Below are 21,777 nucleotides of genomic sequence, written 5' to 3'. Positions count from 1 at the left end.
AATATTAGCCAGAGATTCTGTAATGCCGAAAGCTGACACTGTCTTCTACCCTTTAGTTGAAAATCATTTAAACATAGCAAGTATTACTAAGCTTCAAAACGTATTTGCTGAACATGCTGTTTTTCCCTTTAGACCCAACAAAGTACAGAACAGTACTTAAAAATCTAATTTAAAAAATCATAATGTTCACTGCTTAGCTGATTTGCTAAATTCCCAGTCATTTAAGAAATAAAAACATGAGGGGGAGCATTAAAATAATACCTAGTAAGTAAGGATGTCTAATCAACAAAGTGACTCCGACAATTTAGACAGTATCTTACTTCTAAAAGCAATGTGTAGAATCAAGACTGGCCCTGTTCACTATCTATTTTCAAGGAGAACAGAGTAGAATGGCTAAAGACAGCAGGAAGAGAGAAGGAAGAAGAGGAAAAAGTGACCTGGATCGTTTATCATCTGAGCAATCTGTTTTGGGGGAATTTTGGTTATAACAACATTTACACACACACAAATTCTCAATATTTTTTTACAACTCTTTGCTATTTACAAATCCGTTTTATTTACATCAGATTATTTGATTTTTACAGCAAGCCAGTACTAGATATGATTTTTGTTAGGTTCATTTTAATAATGGAAAAGAACTCATTCAAGATTTCAAAAGTAGAAGCAAAATGTGGAATGCAGCTGTGAATGGTCTAACTCAAAGCCACTGTGCTTTTGCCTTCTCTGATACATTTCTTATGGAATAGGAATATATGATTCATCCACAGGTAAATGAACTCATCAGGTCATTAGAAAGGCTTGAGAATCAGGATGTAACACCTTTTAGTCCTGGTTCTAATTGCCTGGTACATCTTAGAAAAGGTACTTAATTTCTGCTTTCTTTGATTTGTTATTCTATCAAGGACAATGTGATGATGCAAGTGTCTCTAATGCAAGGAAATGTAAAGATCATAAGAGCCTTGGGGCTTCAAAGGAGAGTGCTCTAAATGCCAATATTACCAGCTGCATACTAGTGTGGTCCTGGAAGGCAAGGTGAACAAGCAAAGGCTTTCCTGGGACTTGGTGCAGTGATTATAGAAACATCCTCCCATCTCTTTGCTCATTGGAAAGTTAGTTTCAAAGAAAAGTTACAAAACTGGTTTAGGAAACAGTTACCTTAGTTAGGCTTTGGCTTTAATTTATAATTCATAGAGGTTACACAGCTAAAACACTATTGGTACTAAAGAATATGCTTTGAAGTTAATAAATAATATATAACTAAAATTGAGAATAGTTGGTTACATTTTTCCTCAGGCAAACCCCATGTTTCAGGGTTATAAATAATCTTTTTCCCCAACTTGCTAAAAGCATACTTTCCAATTATAAGAAATTTTTTTCCATTCAAAAGATTTTTGATAAAACTTTACAAATCTAGTTGTGGGAGAAGAGAAGCATCCATTTTTTTACTCAGGTGAGTGTGTCACAATGTGCAGGATTTGAGATGAAAATCCCTTCACAATTTAAGCCTAATCTGAGGTATAATGAATTCTTAGTATCTTTTAAAATAATTTTAAGGAATATGTTTTAAGTACCCTATAAAAATGAAATAGTGTGATTTATTTTCTGACCTGTGGAGATAAATAATATATTGCTGACTTTTTGCTTCAGCATCACTAATGCTTCATGTAATCAGCATAATCCAAAGAAAATACTTCCTGAGTTTTCCCAATCCTCATTCCTAGAGCTGGCATCTCCCTCAAACAAGGTGAAGTTTTAATCTCTTTAAAATGATAGGAAACAACTACTTAAATGATAGGAAACAATTACTCAGAGAGAAATTGAGGTATTCCCCCATTCTCTGTTAATGTCTTATATTTGAAAAAAAAAATATATATGAGAATCCATCATGTCCTTCTTTAAACAGAAGTACTTATCAACCTTCAGGTGATTAATACCAACCCTAACTCTCTCTTCTCCTATGTACCTGCCTAAACTTTAAATGAGAAGCCCAACAGGTAAACTTTGTTCTCCTCTTCCCAGTTTTATGCCAAAACCCACCCTTTAAACTTGTTTCTGGAAACCAGAGAATGAGGTAAAAGAGGCAGGTCAGGTATCAGGGAATTGAATGGAACTTAGATGCAATGGCAGATGGGTATCAAAGAACCATCTGGGAGTAGTGAAACAGTCCCTCACCATGAAATCCTGGCATTATAAGGCGCCTGTGTGGGTTGAGTGGGAATATTAACAGGAAATAGAAATGTGTTGGAAATGCCTACCAAGGAGAAATGTAAGATAAAGGGTGCATTACTATTAAGGTAGCAAAAATATTTGGTCACTAACAGTTACCACTAAAAAGTTAGGTATTACTGACCTTTCTTGAGTCCTCAAATAGCTTAGGAATCCCTGAACATTCCACATCAATTTTCCCTTTCCTTAATGTCTGAAACAAGAAAACATACTGTGACCTGCAAGTAACACATATTCCAAAACTTTTAACTGTTCACTTCATTCAACTTAACTTTCGAATTTAGGTTTCCATTACTGATCTTGTATTTCTCATTAATTGAGGTCAAAGCAAGGTCTGCAAGTATCTGGTCATAGGCTTGTCGAATTTCCACACATGTTATTGTTGGTTGGGCCTTCCTTTGCCTTATAGCAATAAGAATTGTTCATCAATTTGGACTGCTTTCAAAGTGAAGTGCTTTTGCAGCTATGAAATTCCAGCTATTCTTCTGCATTTCATTGGCTGCAGTGAACACTGCCTTTCTCATCCTATGACTTGAATAATTGTTAAGCAACCATTTCTTACTTTGCTATCTTAACAAGGGCTAGCTAGTGTCAGGATGAATCCATGCCAATCAAGGGTATGAGATATGGGTTCCCAACTTGAAACTTCACCAACAATTACAACGCAAAATGCAAGTAGTTAGCACAACCTGGTTATATTTTGGAAGAAATGTAAATTGCTGTTAACCATAGAATGTTGATCATATATCTCTATCCTTTCTGGGAAAAAAAAATGGTAACTTGATTATTATTAGAAGAATTTCAGTCATTTATACCCTTTAGGTAGTGTCATCTCAAAACTACAAGTATAAGGAATGTCCCCGTGACAATAGGAATATAAATGTATCTTTGTGTTTCCAGTGTGTATAGGATTATACTTGTAACTGTGGATGTTCATAGGCAACATTTTAGGAAATGATCTTTTTGTTCTTAATGAACAAAGTCTAGATTATTCACTTAACATTCATGAATAATCCTGTGTATTTCTGTTATTTATAACAAAGCTCTCTGCTCAATTTTAGTATATACATCTCTACTTTTTGCATCACCAACTTCTAAAAGTCACTTGTAAATACATTGGCCTTGTGTGGATGAATGATCCTCCTCACAGAAGTGTGTTTAAGGCTGTGTGATCCTTGCTTCTAATGTTGTGTCCCCTTCTCTCCTTTTTGTCTTTATCCACAGAATGTTTTTGTAGATAAACCAGCATTTCCGGAGTATAAAGTTTCTGATGCAAAAAAGTCCAAATTCATACTTTTGCATTTTAGCACTTTTAAAGCTGGCTGGGACTGGCTTATTCTGTTGGCGACGTTTTATGTTGCCGTGACCGTACCTTACAACGTTTGCTTTATTGGCAACGATGACCTGTCCACGACTCGGAGCACAACAGTCAGTGACATTGCAGTGGAGATTCTTTTTATTATAGGTAAGAACCAACGGCTGCTTTCCTAGAAGATTTGCATAAAGGAAGTAAGTGTGTTCCAGATTATTCTGACATGAATTTGAACTAAGATCCATTTGCATGGGCATGACTAAACCTCTGATGCAAATTTTGGAGAAGCACATATTTGGATTTCTGAAAATTGCCTCTTCCAGCTTTCTCACTGTTCCTTTAGTCAAACAGATCTAAGCCCATGTTTTGTGTTTCTATCCTTGTTTTGTCAAAAATAGACTAAAAAAGACTATTTTGTTGGTACTCTCACATCCATCATGATCTTAATTGCACAGGGTCAGAGATGGGGTTTGACAAGAACCCATCAGTGGTCTGATAATGGGCCAGTCTTGGGAATGATTCTCCATATCCTTCCATGCCTTTTTGGCATGTTGGTGGTTGTTGCCATAGGTGGCCTGGTTGCAGAATCAAAGGATTACATAAGCCTTACGGTCAATCAGGAGAAGAGGGAGTATCTGATTTTAACTTAAAAAGAGGCCCCATGGGATGCTTGCTAAGAATGTTTATCTCTAGAATATTGGGAACCTCAGCTGAAGCCATCTGTGCTCCACTCTTATAAGCATCTTCCTATCTCCCTGTCCCTTAAATCTTCATATGTTTAGACCAAATCCTAGCTCTTTCTTGTTCTTTCTAAGACAAATCCTTTATCTCCATTAAGGCTTTATCTCCATTGGCTCCCTGTAGAGGGGATGTTCGTGGGTGTGTGTGTGTGTGTGTATGTGTGGTTTTGTTTTGTTTCATTTCATTTTAATTCACAGGAAATTGGGAAGATAGTACAGAAATGTCCCTTGTCCCTTTCACTCATCCCTGTGGTGTTCTTGACTATCATTGGTAACCTGATACCTGCTTCTTTACATGGTTGGTCATGGTTATATAGGGCAACATCCTCATTGTAAAGATGAAAAAATGTTTGGAAAATGTTTCCAAGCAGGTAGGCGAACACAGGAATGAGAAATGGATCTTAAAGTTCAACAGAAGAAAATAAACGAGCCAGATCAAACCCTTATTTCAGTGGTGGTGGTACTTTTTTCTCTATGGAGCTGGTAAAGCTTTGGGGTCAGAGTGGATTCTCTAAATGAATGTTAGCACATTTTCTCTGGATGAGTTTGTATGCTCTTGGTGTGGCTTTGGCACCACTATTACCATTGCATTTACTGAGACCCCCCCTCAAAGCTATGTTAGGACCCCTGCTCCCACCCCAAAAGTGGTGGCTGTAGTATGAATAGACCACTAGATGGCAATGTTGTCTACCTGGGTAGCTTGGCAAAACTATAAAGTCAAGGAAATATATTTTAATTTTTTTAACTTAAACCATTCTTCACTGGGAAGATGTAACCATAGTAAAGAGATATAAAATCGCTGTTAAATGGCAAATAACAATATTCCAGCCTGTGAACAAATTGAGTGTATCCATATGCCAATCCATTGTTTTATATCCTTTTACTTTGTTAACCTTCCATGTCTTCTCCTACCTGCCCAAGATGCATGCACAAGTTAGCACTCTAAAAAGACTCCCTATGACATGTTCATAGTTTTCAAGAACTTGAGCAAGCAATCTACATGTCTATTATGCCTGAGTATCTGCTTAACAAATATTTCATATCATTACTATTATTATTATTATTATTATTATTATCAACTTTGTCATAGGGATATGGTTATATCTTGAACTTTCCACCCTTCCTTGTCCTTAGATATTTGAAATTCTAAGTGGTTACCACCACTTCTGTACTACATGCTCACTGGCAGATGATGATGTGTTTACACCAGAACTGACACTTATGAGAAAGATATTTTATACAATTTCGGAGCATTGACTTGGTTGGTTGGCTGCTTTCTTTAAGACTGCTTTCTTCTACTAAACCAAAGGAGTCTAGCTTGCCCCCTGCCAGTTGCCCCTATATTTTCTGTGTTCTTTGTGACTGACATTTCTGCTATGCTCAGGGCAGTAAGATATTCTTCTAAGTAGGCAGTACCCACTCTTTAACTAGCAGCATGACAAGGAAATGGAAATTCACTCCTGTTTTTATGCAGTTTGCCTTCTACAAAGATTAGTTTAGAATTTGAGATTTTGGCCTGCCAACAGTTTTGGAGTTATCCCAGCCTGGAATCCCCCTTGAATGACTAATTTTCATAAGGAGTAAAAACTTTACCACTCTTTGCTATTGTTATCTTCTTGCTCTATAAGTGAGTATCTACAATTTATTATAACAGATTTGGAAAAATAGTTGAAAACTTCTCAAAGTATGTTTCCCAGGACCTTTATTCTGTGACATATTTCACAAAGGTAACCTAAAAATGATCACTGAGAAATAATTCAAAATAGTAGGAATAAAAGAGTGCATAGCCTGTAATACTGTGTTTTTACAATACTAATTAGGCAGTGCTTGTACCATTTAATAGTTATTTAAGTTGGTAAGTGTGGCAAAATCTCTGTGTATTTAACATGTTTATTTTCTATTTAAAGATAGTGTTATTAAATTGACATCTTAAAATCAATTGGATCAGAACTGTTAAGAAGTACTTTAAAGAGATTTGGGAAGGAAAGGCTTTTGTATAGCAAAACATGATACTTTCAAAACATTTTCTTATTTGAACCACTCTACAAATGTAAGATGATGTGATTTTTTTTCTAAATGAGGAAAATTAAGTATTCCATAAAAAATATATATATAGTCAAAATGAAACTTGGAAGATAATATATCTCTTTTGGTGATTCAAAATGCACATTAGCTTTATAAATTCTCTGAGAAATTCAATGTTAAAGAAATATTTAAATGTGATTAAACCAGCACCTTCTAAAGATATTTTTACTTCTGAACTCTCTTCTCTGGGCTGTTTAATAATACTCTTTTGGGAAGACTGACTTAAAAATATTCTTCCCTGATAAATTCACAATAAAGTATCTGAATGTTATTATTCTAGTAAAACTATAAATATGAATGGTGAGCTTGAATCTCTCCCAACTACTCTCTTCATTTTAAAATAAATTTCTTTGTAAATTACATTAATACTTTAGGATCAATAGGGCACAAGGTTTGTTTGTAAGTTACAAAGTGGTTATAAAATTACTTTTAGTTTGAAAACCATCATGTATAATTTATCTGCTGTCTCAAAGCCTTACAGAAACTTACAATGAGAACTGACCTACTACTAATTTATCTAATCCAATCTTTCTTACTTTATGAGTGGGAAACTGAGCCTTCGTGATATGCCCAAGGCCCTGTAATGAATTGGTGACACACTCAGGTTTCCTGGTTGTTGTATCAGGTTTCTTAAGAATAGATAACCAGGGCAGCCCGGGTGGCTCAGTGGTTTAGCGCTGCCTTTGGCCCAGGTCATAGTCCTGGAGACCTGGGATCGAGTCCCACGTCAGGCACCCTGCATGGAGCCTGCTTCTCCCTCTGCCTGTGTCTCTACCTCTCTCTCTCTCTCTCTCTCTCTCTCTGTGTGTGTGTGTGTGTGTGTTTCTCATGAACAAATAAATGAAACTTCTTTTAAATGCTTTAAAAAAATAGATAACCAATATGATTCCATTTTCTGAAAAATTCTACTCAGCTTGCTTTCTTTTATTCATAGCAATGAGGCAGAAAATGAGAAAAAGAAGTGCCAACTTCCTTTTCTTTCTTCCATGAATGCAGAAATTAAGAGTTTTAATCTCTGAAATCTTGGTGGCAAAAATTGTGGTATACCCATAGGTCCAATAATCACTTATCCCATTTCCTTCTCAAAACCCAAAAGGGGGATGCCTGGGTGGCTCAGTGATTGAGCATCTGCCTTCGGCTCAGGTTGTGATCCCAGAGTTCCTCAATCGCGTCCCACATCTGGCTCCCTGAAAGGAGCCTGCTTCTCCCTCTGCCTGTGTCTCTGCCTCTCTCTTTGTCTCTTATGAATAAATAAACAAAATCTTAAAACAAAACAAAACCCCAAAAGAACTCAATTTTGTGCAAACAGCAGTATCCCGGACCCAGGGAATGAATTATGAGAATTCCAAGCCAGTGATATTTCCTATCCCCTTAAAATATGTGACCAATTCTATCCAATAGGATATATAGAGATGGTTTCTATGGGGCCTTTTGGAAATTATGTTTTTACCCTGAAAAAAGCAGAGAGACATACAGGGGAAAATATTTGTGTCCTTATTCCTTTCTTTCCCATAGGATGTGTGGATAGAAGGGTATGATATATTGTAATTACTGCAGCCGTCTTTAATCATGAGGAGTGACATAGGGAAGAAGATGTGGACTCCTTGATGAGTGATATAACAGTATTTCTGTTATTGGGACCACTGTTAATTGGATATTTTGTTATTGATAGCTATATCATCCTAAATTTTTTTTTCAAAACCACTCTCTTGTCATCTTTGATTCCTTACACTAGGCCATTTCAGAGGTTCAATGATAAATCCCTCCCTGAGGAACAGAATGCTCTTTTTTCTGTTTGTCATTCCACTGTGAGCCTATCTAGGTTGTGGTTTGCACATACTTCTTATCAGCTGTTATAATCACAATGGCTTAGAATCATAGGCTATGCCATAAAGCTGTAACTCTGACTTGGTTTCTCTGGGAATCCTCAGAAAGCTAAAGGTCAAAGGAAACATGGTATGCAATTGTATTTTCTATTTACCTCATATTCCCCTTAGTCATAAAAAGACAGTTGAAAGTCACGGGGGATAAATGGCAATCATACCTTGTGTAGACCATACTGGCCAGGACTGAACATCTAGCATCCTTACTACTCACCACAGACCACCAATGCTCCCAGTTATTATGACAACTGAAACACCCCATACATATTCAAAAGGTATTTTTTCCTTGATGTTATATTTTTAAGGTTATACTTTGTGCTGATTTAGGTAGTTCTGTTTCACTGGTTCTCAGTGGGCACAGAATCACACATAGGAACTATTTTAGAAATATGTAGGTTTGACTTTAATTCACTAATCAGCACTACCATCATTTGGTGTTTAATGCTTTTAGATCACAATTTACTTATCTACAAATTATTTCACCCCAACTAATGAATAGAATTCCCCTACATGTAGTATGTCTTCTGAGCATATATTTATATTTTCATTTCTGGTTATTTTATTTTTTCTCCTTTGTGATGCTTTATTAATTAATGCTTCTTTTCACTCACATGTCACCAAATTTTGCTATCTCAGAATCTTTACTTCTTCCTATCATTCAATTATTATTATAACCTTGTGACATAATTGAAGCAGGTGTATCTGTTTATAAATAGGAAGGAGAAGAGGGAAAACAGAAAGCAGTTTATCCAAGAACTAGCTGATTATTGACCAAGCTGGGACTAAAACCCTAAAACCAACTTGTAAAATGGGTAGTAGCATTATTATGAGCAAATACTCACTGTTTAATCAGTACTGATAAGAATTGTCAGTAATGTCACCAAGCTTCTATCTCTTCAGTTTGTTTTACTATCCACTCTTTTTCAGAAAACAAGCACTCTTTAATACAAACTGAAACTTCAGCTAATCATGGGAATAAGGTAGACCAGAACATTCCATATCCCTTAACTTTCAAGAACACAAGTGTCTGGGGGCTCATTTACCACTTAAAGGATCTAAGGCTTTTATAGCTACTTCTACAAGTTTGCCTTAGCATCCTTTTAGAAAGGCTGAGAGAAGGTCTCTTACATCTACTTAAGTCAGGCATTCTTTATCAGCATTGATGTGACCACAAATAATCATCCCAGGTGTGTCTCTAATCTTCCATCAGAAATGTAGAAACAGGAAGATAGCTGATCTTCATTTCAGCTCCTCCTCCTTTTTCCTGCCCTGCTCTGATGAGACTGAAAGGTACTAGCTGGGCTTCCAGTAACAGTTTAGAAGAAAGTCATTAGCTAAAGGCTTACTCACTAGCTTTAGAGTAATGGAGACTTCTCTCTGTTCAACAAACTCATAATTTTACTGGATCTGCATTCAATTTCTTTTTTAAAAGATTTATTTATTTGAGAGTGATAGAACAGGGAGAAGTCCAGAGGGAGAGAGAGTCTTTTGAGCAGACTTCACACCTGAGCATGTAGTCCAAATTCAGGACTCGATCTCATGACCCTGAGATCACAACTTGAGCCAAAGCCAAAAATTGGATGCATAACTGACGGCACCACTCAGAGGCCCCTGTGTTCAATTCCCAACAATATTTAGATATGTGTTTGTTTTATAGAACTTCTTCCCAAATCCATCTTTGTTGTGCATAATCTTTATCAATATGCCTTTTCCCATGTAATGTAGAACTGAAGAATAATGTTTTTATACCATTCAACTGCAGTTTGTTGCTGTGATAGAAATTCAAGCCTCAGATGAAATACTTTAATTCTTGGGGCACCTGGATGGCAGTCGGTTAAGCAACTGCCTTTGGCTCAGGTCATGATCCTGGGGTCCTGGGAGCTCAATTGCTGAGCGTCTCCCTCTCACTCTGCATCTCTCCTTGGCTTGTGCTCTCTCTCTCTCAAATAAATAAATAAAATATTTTTTTAAAAGAAATATGTTAATTCTTTCAGCATTCTTGCGTGTCTTTTTCCTTTAGGATGAAATATATAAATTTCAGTGGAACCTGAAAAACTATAGACATTTTATTGCTATTTCATTGCACAAGCCAAGCCCAGCTTAGAGTCATTTTCCTGAAAATTTCAAACAAAGATATGTCATTTTCCAATTTAATCAGATGACTGATATCAAAGCTACAGACTTGGATACTGAAGGGAAAGATTTCTAACAATAAATAAAGTCAAAATTTTGTGGTGATGAGGGAATTCAAATAAATTTTACCATTAAATGCTCTGGGTATCCTGGTATTCCCAGACTACATATTTAAAAGGCTTGAGTAGGCATTCATTTGTCTCTTAATATGTGAGTTCCTCCCTCCTCTCTTCTCTCCCTCCATCTGCCTCATTCTTCCTCTCCTGCCCTTCATGTATGTTCTTTCTCCTGTTCTCTCGCCTCCTTTCAAATGGAAACCTACACAGCCAATTACACCTGTATCTGCACCCCCACATCTCTATCCTTCACATTGATCTTGGATTGAGTAAGAGAGTCTCTTAATAAGGAGAATTCAAGGGCAGCCCCGGTGGCACAGCGGTTTGGCGCCGCCTGGAGCTTGGGGCATGATCTTGGAGACACAGGATCGAGTCCCACATCGGGATCCCTGCATGGAGCCTGCTTCTCCCTCTGCCTGTGTCTCTGCCTCTCTCTCTCTGTGTCTATGAATAAATAAAATCTTAAAAAAAATAAATAAATAGGGAGAACTCAAGATGGCATTTATAGACATGGCTCAGACCTTTGCCTCATGTGGGCATTTTTAACTTGACGACAAGAATATCCCAGTCTCTACATTCCCAGATAATACATCTGGAGAATTGAATAAATGGAATGTGTTGTATCGAGCATTAACCATTAACTGGACATGAATCAATCAGTACCCACCTGACTACTGACCAGTTATTTTCTGGTGAATAAATTTAAGCCTAAGGATACAACAATAATTAAACAGTAACAACAACCAACCAACCAAACAAACAAACAAAAGATTATTTGCCACTTTAGAACCCCACAAAAGTGTAACATACCCAGTGTCTTATCTCAAAAGTGGAGAGATTTTGCTTGTCAGAATGCCTTGGGGGAAAAAAGAGTGCATTGAAAAGTAAAATACTATTGTCATTGTTGTTATTGAGAGCTCCCAAATAAGTTGTCTTAAAAATACTTACTACAGCACCTGGGTGGCTCAGTCAGTTAAGTGTCTGCATTGGGCTCAGGTCATGATCCCAGGATCCTGGGATCAAGCTCCACATCAGGCTGTCTGCTCAGCAGGGAGTCTGCTTCTCCTTCTCCCTCTGCCCCTCCCCTGCTCCTGCTCACTCTTCTCTCTCTCTCTCTCTCTGTCTCATAAATAAATAAATAAATAAATAAATAAATAAAATCTTTAAAAAAAATAAATGAAAGTACCTACTCAAGCACTTAAGCAAAGACTAAAATTGCATTTATTTTTGCAAATAAACTGTCAGTTTCATTGTTGCTTCTTTAGGCTTTTCAGAATAAATAAAGCTAAAACTTTCTTTAGGGGTAGTTCACTCTTTTTTGTATGGATGGTTGCATCATTTTATAATTGAATTATGTGGAAAGATTTTAAAGTTCATGTAAAATGGGCATATAGTAGTTTTTCAACCCTGGCACTATTGACATTTAGATTATGTTAATTACATAAATTTTAAGGTAGGAACAGTGGAGAAACAAATGGTTCTCATTCATACCCATCCCAGCATAACTACTGCTTCCACATTCAATCTTTCTGGCTGCTCTTTTCCCTGTTTATTTTCATGTGGTTTTGATCATAGTCTACACAAATTTTGGTGACTTTTTTTTCACATAAGATTTTAGTGTAAGTATCTCTCTGTGTTTTGTAAGTATTTATAAACATTTAATAGTTGCATAATATTCCATTATATAAATGAACTATTATGTTTACTTAACCATGTCTTGGGATCCCTGGGTGGCCCAGCGGTTTGGCGCCTGCCTTTGGCCCAGGGCGCGATCCTGGAGACCCGGGATCGAATCCCACATCAGGCTCCCGGTGCATGGAGCCTGCTTCTCCCTCTGCCTGTGTCTCTGCCTCTCTCTCTCTCTCTGTGACTATCATAAATAAATAAAAAATTAAAAAAAAAAAAAAAAGAAAGAAAGCCCACCTGACTTGGAATTAGCAGCGCAGTCATCAGAAACCAGTTTCAGCTGTGAAATGGAGATGAGAGAACCCACCTTTCAGGAAAACTAAAAATAATAAATAATTAATGACAATGAGCACCCTGCTAATATAAATGCAAATGTCTGCTTAATTTACATGCAAATGGTCTTTAAAAAAAAAAAAACCATGTCTTAATTGTTACACATTTAAGATGTTTTTTGCTACCTAAAAAATTATAATTAACATCTCTGTGAAAAATATATCTATTTTTTAAACTATTTTTTAGATTTATTTATTTATTAATGAGAGATACAGAGAGAGAGACAGAGAGACAGAGAGACAGAGACACAGGCAGAGGGAGAAGCAGGCTCCATGCAGGGAGCCCGACGTGGGACTCGATCCCGGGTCTCCAGGATCCCACCCCAGGCTGCAGGCGGCACTAAACCGCTAAGCCACCGGGGCTGCCCCAAAATATATCTATTCACTAACTAAACAAACATATGTCAAATGCCTGTTGTTTGCTATTCAGTGTTTTAGTTGGTACAGATAGAATAGCAGAACAAATAGAGATCTTTGCCTTTATAGGATTTATATTCCAATAGAGACAAACAGGAATCAAAACAAGTAAAATGTATAACATGTCAGAGAGTATGGTGAGTTGCATAGAGAATAGTAAAGCAGAGAAGGGGAAAGAAATGAGCTACAATCCTAAATAAAGTAGTCAGGGGTGTGAATAAAGAACATGACATTTAAATAAAGACATAAAGGAAGCAAGGAAACAGTCAACTGAATGTCTTGATGAAGAATATTCCAAGGAAAGAGAACATCAAATGCATTTAGTGTTATTTTAAGGGGTGGAGTTAATGGGCTAAAGAATATTAACATATACAGCTTATAACATGTTTTCAAAGTTTCATTTTTTTAAATCACATTATCTTCAGAGCATTTATTGGTCAGTAAAGCTCTAGTTGAAATACAATTTGTTCATGCTAATATTTTTTATAGTTATAGTGATTGTGAAAAGTTATACATGCATGTCACTTTCTGAATTTCTTTTACTACTAAATAGTCATTTCATTTAATGGAGTAATTCAGATAAAAGAGTGTTATTAATATTGCATCACTGTTATTTCTTTCTTTCTATTTTTTCCCTAGGAGATTAGACATATATATGGAAAATAGAATTGTATTTGCTTGGCAAATACAAAATTTATTACATGATGTGCCTGAATCCATTATGTTTATATCTGAAATGTTTGTGAGTTGGTAGTTTTGGAGGAAAATTATCTCAGCGCAGGTCGGAGAATGATGCTGCCCTCTGACTTACATATTACTGCAAATAGACTATGAGAAGGAGCATGTGCTCATAAAAAATGAAACAATAGTGCTTGTTTTGAACAAGGCAAGGAAATTAAAAATGGAATATTACTAAATTTAGAAACCCAGAGGAAAATTGTGAGTTCTTGATTTAGAAACTTATTGCAGACTAATGAGGATTTTTTTTTCCTTTGCCTCTTACCAAACATGAACTCTGCTATGTCATTCTTTTCTTTTCCCACTTGTTCAAGTATGTTTTCTTGTAGGATAAAAAAATCATATTGTCTAAATAAAAATAACACTACTTATGTGGTTTATATTTCCCACTTTCAACTCATGCATTTTGTGTTTGCCATTTGAATAATCTCCTCCCTAATTACACCAATAGTTTTAAGATAACTACATAAATAATTTTTAGAGCAAATATTCATTGAATGTATTGAGAAGTTGTTTAAACATTTTATTTTTTTTTAAGATTTATTTATAGAGATGGGGGGGCAGAGGGAGAGGGAGAGAGAGAGAATCTCAAGCTGACTCCATACTGAGAGTGGAGCCTGACACAGGGCTTGATCCCACAACCCTGAGATCATGACCTGAGCCAAAATCAAGAGTTGGATGCATAACTGATTGAGCCACCAAAGTACCCCTTTAAATATTTTAGATAACTGGATACATTATGGTCACCTGGACCTAGATGCAACTCATTATGTATTGTTCAATTCATTAATATTTGTTGAGGCCCAATATTATGTCACTCAAATGATTGCTCATGGCATACTCAACATAGTTTTGCAAACCTCCCATGGTCTAGACTCTTAACAAGATTTTATTTTTTTTTAAAGACTTTATTTATTTATTCATGACAAACACAGAGAGAGAGAGAGGCAGAGACACAGGCAGAGGGAGAAGCAGGCTCCTTGCAGGGAGCCTGACATGGGACTCGATCCTGGGTCTCCTGGATCAGACCCTGGGCTGAAGGCGGCGCTAAACCGCTGAGCCACCCGGGCTGCCCTAAGATTTTATTTGTTATCACTTTCTCCTTTTACCTGTGGCTCCAGACATATTGGACCATCAGCAGTTCTTTGTACCATTCCTTACATATTTTGTATTTTCATATCTTTCAAAGTTCCTACTCTCAGGGAAAAAGCGGGGACAAGACATCTCCTTAACTCTCTTTGTCCCATAAAATTCTCCTTATCCTTGAAGTAAGTGTCCTCCTTGGTCTCTTCTTGAAGGTCATCTTTTCAACTCTACTTACCCCATCACCATGAATCTGGGTTAGTTTTCCTTCATCCATTATTTAAATACTTTCCCTCCCTGACTTTTCATCCCTATATCATAATAGTCTATTTCTCCCCCACTCCACACACATAGCATAAATAAACTATGAGCTCCCAGAGGATGTGGACTGGATAATATATTTATTTCCCTGGTTTGTCTAGCTAATATATATCTGACTCATAGTAAGCAGGTGACTAATGTTTACTTACTACCATAGTGCAGATAAACAAAATAGGAAGTATGGCACATGGAGTTGAACAACAGCTTTCTTTCTAAAGGCAAGCCTCCATGGCTTTTTCATGTGGTTCCACAGGTGGCTGTTCTTTACTTTTAAACAGTATAGCTCACTTTAGAGTAACTAATCCTTAACAAGTCAGTGCCATCAAGCAAACAGCAGGTAGCTTGAGAAATCCCACAGGTTGTGGTGCCCTGCATACCTCTTGCAAACTTTCCAAGAACTCCTCAAGGCCCTCCAAATGGTGCACTAGGGTGAGTGTGAAATGAACTCAGAAATTCAAAGAGCTAGGTTTTAGGATGCCGCATCTATGTCTATATGTCTAGGTGATAATCCTAGAAAAGTGACCTATGGATGTGCAGAGAAGCATGGAGATGCTGCAGTCTCAACTTGGCTGGACATCCTGCCTACCAGAAAATTAGAAATCTTTCTTAGCAATTAACTACTAAGAATTATTTAAAGGCAACCCTGACATAAACCTAATATCATACTTTGGTGATGAAAAGTGTACTGAAGAAATTGAAGGCATTCTTCCTATATTTGAGAAGCTTATACAATGAATGGGAAATTTGCCTAAGTATGAAAAACTTTCAGCAGACAGTGAAAGAGCAGCAGTAACCTTGCTCCAGGCTGTATAGATGATGCCATGATTGCAGGAAAGACATAGCTGGTATATTTTGAAATAGATGTAAAGCTGGTAAGTATTAGTCATGGAATGTGAAGGTGTGATCAGAGAGGAGAAGTTGATAGGAAAGTGGAATGAGAAACCATGAGGACTGAGCATCTGGAATGAAGATTAATTTACTAAGGTGGCAACAAGAACTAAACTGTGCTTGTAGTTGTTCATCTATTTGTAATTCTACCTAAGCCTGGCTTTATGGGGAAAATGAAATTCACTGTTGGAATGGAACATTTCAAAAAACCTAACACAAATAGGGCTATTGTATAAAGACCATACTCTCGGGGCACCTGAGTGGTTTACTGATTGTGTGTCTGCCTTTCGCTCAGATCGTGATCCCGGGGTCCTGGGATCGAGTCCCACATCAGGCTCCCCATAGGGAGACTGCTTCTCCCTCTGCTTGTGTCTCTGCCTCTCTCTGTGTCTCTCATGAATAAATAAATAAAATCTTAAAAAAAAAAAAAAAAGGACCGTAACTCTCAGAACGTGAAAACCCTGGATTCCAGGTGTTAGTATACAGTAACTGTGCACTAAATCGATATTGAAGGTTTGAAAGTGAGCATGACTGAGAGTTTACTACATAGTAAATAAGACAATGATTCACTTGGATTGAATCAGATAATGGCCTGAATAAAACATACGGGCTCACCAAGAAAAATGCAAGATATTAAGTCTGATTTTTAAAATTACTGGTGCTTCATTTTTATTGAGAATATTAGAATATTTAAAGAGTATTAATTTACATTTTATCATTTGACATTTAACCCTTTGAGAAGACTGAAGTTGCAAAGAGCTACTTCCTATTTTTCCTATCTCACAATACTGTTATGGTTGACCTTACACAGTGTAGTATAATTAAGAACTTAATTTGTTGGTAATATTCATCCCAGTTTGTAGATAAAGAAACTGAAGCTCAAAGATGGTAAATAACTTTATAAAAAAAGGAAATATAAAGGGTAACAAGTAAACTTCTATCTGGACAGCAGACTCAAGATAAATATTTTCCTAGGCACCAGGATGGATCAGTTGGTCAAGTAGACACTTGACCTTCAGCTCAGGTCATGATCTCAGGGTCCTGGGATCAAGCCCTACATCTGGTTCCCTGCTCAGCAGGAACTGTCAAGTAAATAAATAAAAATTTAAAAAAAGATAAATATTTTTCTACTTATTATTTCATTTAATGGTTATAACAAAGCAAGAGAAGAGTCTTCCGATCACCTGTCACCTCTTTGTCAAATGGTGCTTGATAGTCTTTTTCTAACTACATTTCTTTCCATATTTGATACTAGTGATCCCTTCTCTCACATTGGCGTCCATGGCATACTATGTTCTAGTTTTCCTTCTCCTTCCTCAACATTTCTACTCAATCTCCTCCATGAGCTCTTCTCTCTTTGCCTGTATTTTAGTTCCCTGGATTTTATCCTTGGCTTTCTCCTCTCTCCCTTACATTGCTCTCCCACCATGAGTGTTTGCATCACCTCCTATTAGTTCAGTGTTGGTGGTTTCCAGATCAATATCCTGAACCTGATTGCTTCCAAAACTTCATGCATGTGTATTCAACTGTGTGCTATCTTTCCAGCAAGCACTGCTTCTTCCAATACCACACATCAGAAATTGAATTCATCACCTTCTTTTCCTAAACTACTCACCTTTTCCCTTCCTGCATTTTCCCATATCTGTGATTATGACCCCATGAGCCATGAACATAGGGCTTTTCATAGATATCCCCTTCTCCCTTAATCCCCCAGTAAAATCAAGCTCAGAGTACTGTGTGGTCCACTCCTAACCATCAGATGGTAGGTACACTGTCTCTTCTTATTCTTTATTGTGACTACTTCAGTTCCAATCACCATCAGTTTTGACTAGATAACCATATCCCTTGACTAACTTTCTTCCTTGCCTATACTCTTAGGATCTATTCATTATGCTAGAGGCAAGTTTTTGTTGTTGTTGTTGTTGTTTTAATATAATGCATATCTTATCATGTCATCTGACTGCTTAAAACCCTTCAATCAGGGGATCCTGGGTGGCTCAGTTGTTTAGCACCTGCCTTTGGTCCAGGGTGTGATACTGGAGTCCTGGAATTGAGTCCCGCATCGGGCTCCCTCCATGGAACCTGCTTCTCCCTCTGCCTGTGTCTCTGCCTCTCTCTCTCTCTCTCTCTCTCTAAAAACAAAACAAAACAAAACAAAAAACCTTCAATCACTTCCCATTCTTTTTTTTTTTTTTTTTTTTTTTTTTTTTTGAGAGAAAGAAAGAGAGCATGAGGGGTGGGGAAGGGCAGGAGGAGAGGAAAAATCTTATACAGGCTCCATGCCCAGATGGAGCTCTATGCAGGGCTCTGTTTCATCACCCTGAGATCATGAGCTGAGCCAAAATCAAGAGTTGGTCAATTAACCGACTGAGCCACCCAGGTGCCCCTCTAGTTTTGAACTTTAAATAAATGCATACTTGCAGCCTCCATCCTCTTTCTCCTTTGCCTTGTTAACTCTCATTCATGCCTCAGGACACACTTCACTTGTGGTCTCCCACCTGTCTGTCCCAAGCCTCACCTTCTAAGTCTTCATCTTCCAAGTTAGCTCCTCCTTCTCGAGTATAGCTATTCCTCCAGAGCACTCATCACATAACTTTATGATTTCCTATTTATTTGCCTATATCTCCTACTAAATTACAATTTCTTTGAATGCATGAACAAAGTATTAGTATTCTTCCCACCTCCAAATCCAGTCAATAAATACATGTACATATTAGGCGATCCATAAATATTGGTTAAATAAATAAATGAAGGGCAGTAATTACTAGTTCCAGTACTTAAATAGAAATTAGAACTTAGAAGAGTTAAAAAAAAAAAAGCAAAACCAATTTTTAAGGGAAACACGGCTACTAAGTGCAAAGGCTGAAATTAGAACCCAGTTATATTTTTTGTAATAATAAATTTATTTTTTATTGGTGTTCAATTTGCCAACATGCAGAACAACACCCAGTGCTCATCCCGTCAAGTGCCCCACTCAGTACCTGCCACCCAGTCACCCCCACCCCCCACCCTCCTTCCATTCCACCACCCCTAGTTCGTTTCCCAGAGTTAGGAGTCTTCCATTCTCATTGGTGGGAGGCCCCTCTTGCACTGTTGGTGGGAATGTGAATGGGGAAAATTAACAAGGCAGGAAACCCAGTTATATTTTTTAAAAGCCATTATTTATGGGGCATCTGGGTGGCTCAGCCAGTTAAGTGTCAGATTCTTGGTTTCAGATTTCATGATCTCAGAAAGAGCAAAAATAGTGTATAGTTACAGAAGGTAATATTTGATCACATCAGTCCCTGCCTTGGACATCTTTATTAAGATAATACAAATGAATCCTTATCACTAAAAGATGTATTTTCATACAGATTGAAAATTCGAACTGACAATACACATGAAAATCCTGATAACAATTGAATTATACAGAATGCATGGTCAATAGCAATCTTGAAGCACATTGAGACAGATATGTTTCAGTCACTCCAATGCAAAGGAAACATTACTTGTACTTAAGTATGTATTCAGAATAGCAGAGAGTTTTTCTGTAGAATATCACTGAGAATACTGTATTTTATTTATATAAACAGCTACAGAAGCAGCAGACATTATATTTTATTTGTATAAACATATACAGGAGCAGTTTCTCCCTTAGACTCTAGAAATATCCTAAAATAAGTTTTTAAAGGATAAAGTGTGTAAGAACTTAAAAAACAACTTTTAATATGAAATATGAACAATTAAAAATAACTAGAAACTTTGTTTCTTTTAAAGCTATAGTTCTAATTGATAACCCTTTGATATTGTACATTTCCAAAGGATAAATTTAACCTCCTAAAGTTCATCTTCTGCCCTGACTCTGAGTTTATAGCTGCATGTTGGTATTAACTGGCTCTGGAATTCTTCCTGTCTCATTCTAGTACTGCCTTTTGTTGTTGAGTTTTATATGTGATTATTTGGATTCTATTTCTGCTTGTCTTGTGATTTCATTTCTTGGTTTTGGTGATCCAGCTACCATGATGAATTGTTGGGTCTTAAATGCCTGGTGATATTGACTTGACTTGTAATTGAGCTACTCTTTCTACTCAAACAACCCTAAGGGAGAATTCATGAAACATAGATATTGTCTTACTTCCCAACTTTCCTTTTTATTTGAGTGACCTGGATTGTAGTACAACTAGAGCAAAGAAACACTTTGTGCCCCAACTTCATCATTATTGCTTGATCTTACTCATATCTTACTGAAATCAGATAGGTGTGGCTTGACATTATTGATCTTTTTATGATTTTACTGTTCAGAAAGACTAAAAGTAGACTAAATTATAGAAACCACAAGTAGAAATGCAATTATGGCATAACACAAATACATGAGCAATTTCTACTGATCACCCTCATAAAAATAGCTATGAAATCATAATGTGCTAAAGTGAGAATCTATTTTTCTCTTAAACATGGTTCTACTATTTCAAATGCAGAATATTTTATTTCAGTTAGATTTTTTTAATATAACATTTCAGATTTGTGACTAATCAACTTTTGTGTTAAAAGTCAAATATATTAGTTATATTTTAAATGTATTTGAGAATCCTTTGATAGAGCTTAAGTGTATCCATTTCTGACTGCATTGGAAAAGCTGGTATCTGACCAGAAACAGATCTATGCATATACGATCACCTGACTTCTGACAAAATGCCACTAGAATACTTTGGAGGGAATGGTAGTGCTTTTTAAAATGGGGGTAGGTCAATCGGATATCTACCTAGGAAAATATAAATCTTGACTCCTGCATCCCACCATACACAGAATCACTCACAGCAAAGGATTGTAGATAAAATGTCAAAGTAAAAAAAAAAAAAAAAAAAACTCCTACGGGGCATCGTAGTAGAATATTTTAATGATCTTGGCATAGGCATAAATTACTTAAACAGAACACAACTCACAATCAGAAAATATAATAAGAATTCTTACAAATTAGTTTTTAAAAAAAGGAAGAAAACATATTTCATTAGACAAAAATCCTGAACTGACATTTCATGAAAGCAGATATCCAAGTATGCAACTACTATGTGCTTGATATCATTAGGAAAGTGAAAATAATTTCATTGTCACTATAATGAGTAGAAAAAAATTAAAATAAATTAAGAGACAAAATTACCAGGGATTGTGGAAAAATATAGAACAATGTGAAATTTCATACACTGTGTGTAGGAATACAAATGAATACAGTCTCTCTTAGACTCTTTGCTGGAATCTATTCAAGTAACAGAAATAACATATATAATTGCAACCCAGCAATTCTAATCGTAGAGTCAACAGGCCTATCTGTATCTACACAAAGATAAGTATAGTGTGTGTATGTGTGTGTGTGTGTATGTGTGTGTGTGTGTGTTTCCAAGAGTATTAGCTGTAATGGCCCATATTGGAAACAACCCAAATTTTCACCAACAATGAAATTAAGAAGTGAATTTCTGTATAGTCATACAATAGAATATTATACAGCAATTTAAAAAAGTGAACGTGATATTAAATTGATGAAAATCATATGCAATGTTCAATGAAAGAATCCATACACAAGAGTATATACTATATGATCTATTTGTATAAAGTTCCTAATTAATTAAGCAAAATTAATCTATGGTAATCGGGACAACAGTGATCTTTTGGAATTAATGACTGGACAAGATCATAAAAGAGGTTTCTGATGTTCTGGTCCTAGTTGTATCTCTATCCTTTTGTGATGACAAAGCTGATCAGCTTTGGAAAAATTGATCACACTGTCCACTTTAGACCTGTGCATTTTGCAGTGTATAAGCAATTCTTAAATTAAAACTTTCT

General features: G+C 36.5%; 1 protein-coding gene across 1 annotated transcript in view; it reads left to right on the top strand.

The window, feature by feature from the left end:
* The window catches only part of KCNH8 (potassium voltage-gated channel subfamily H member 8), a 367,485-nt gene that overhangs the window by 226,451 nt on the left and 119,257 nt on the right, over positions 1-21,777 (top strand). The window contains exon 5 of the mRNA XM_041734461.1: positions 3,451-3,691. Within this exon, the coding sequence (XP_041590395.1) occupies positions 3,451-3,691 (241 nt within the window). The remainder of the gene's footprint in view (positions 1-3,450; positions 3,692-21,777) is intronic.

This window comes from Vulpes lagopus, chromosome 19 (assembly GCF_018345385.1).
Source record: "Vulpes lagopus strain Blue_001 chromosome 19, ASM1834538v1, whole genome shotgun sequence".
In the NCBI taxonomy this organism is placed as follows: Eukaryota; Metazoa; Chordata; class Mammalia; order Carnivora; family Canidae; genus Vulpes; species Vulpes lagopus.
This window is presented reverse-complemented; position numbering and strand designations above follow the sequence as displayed.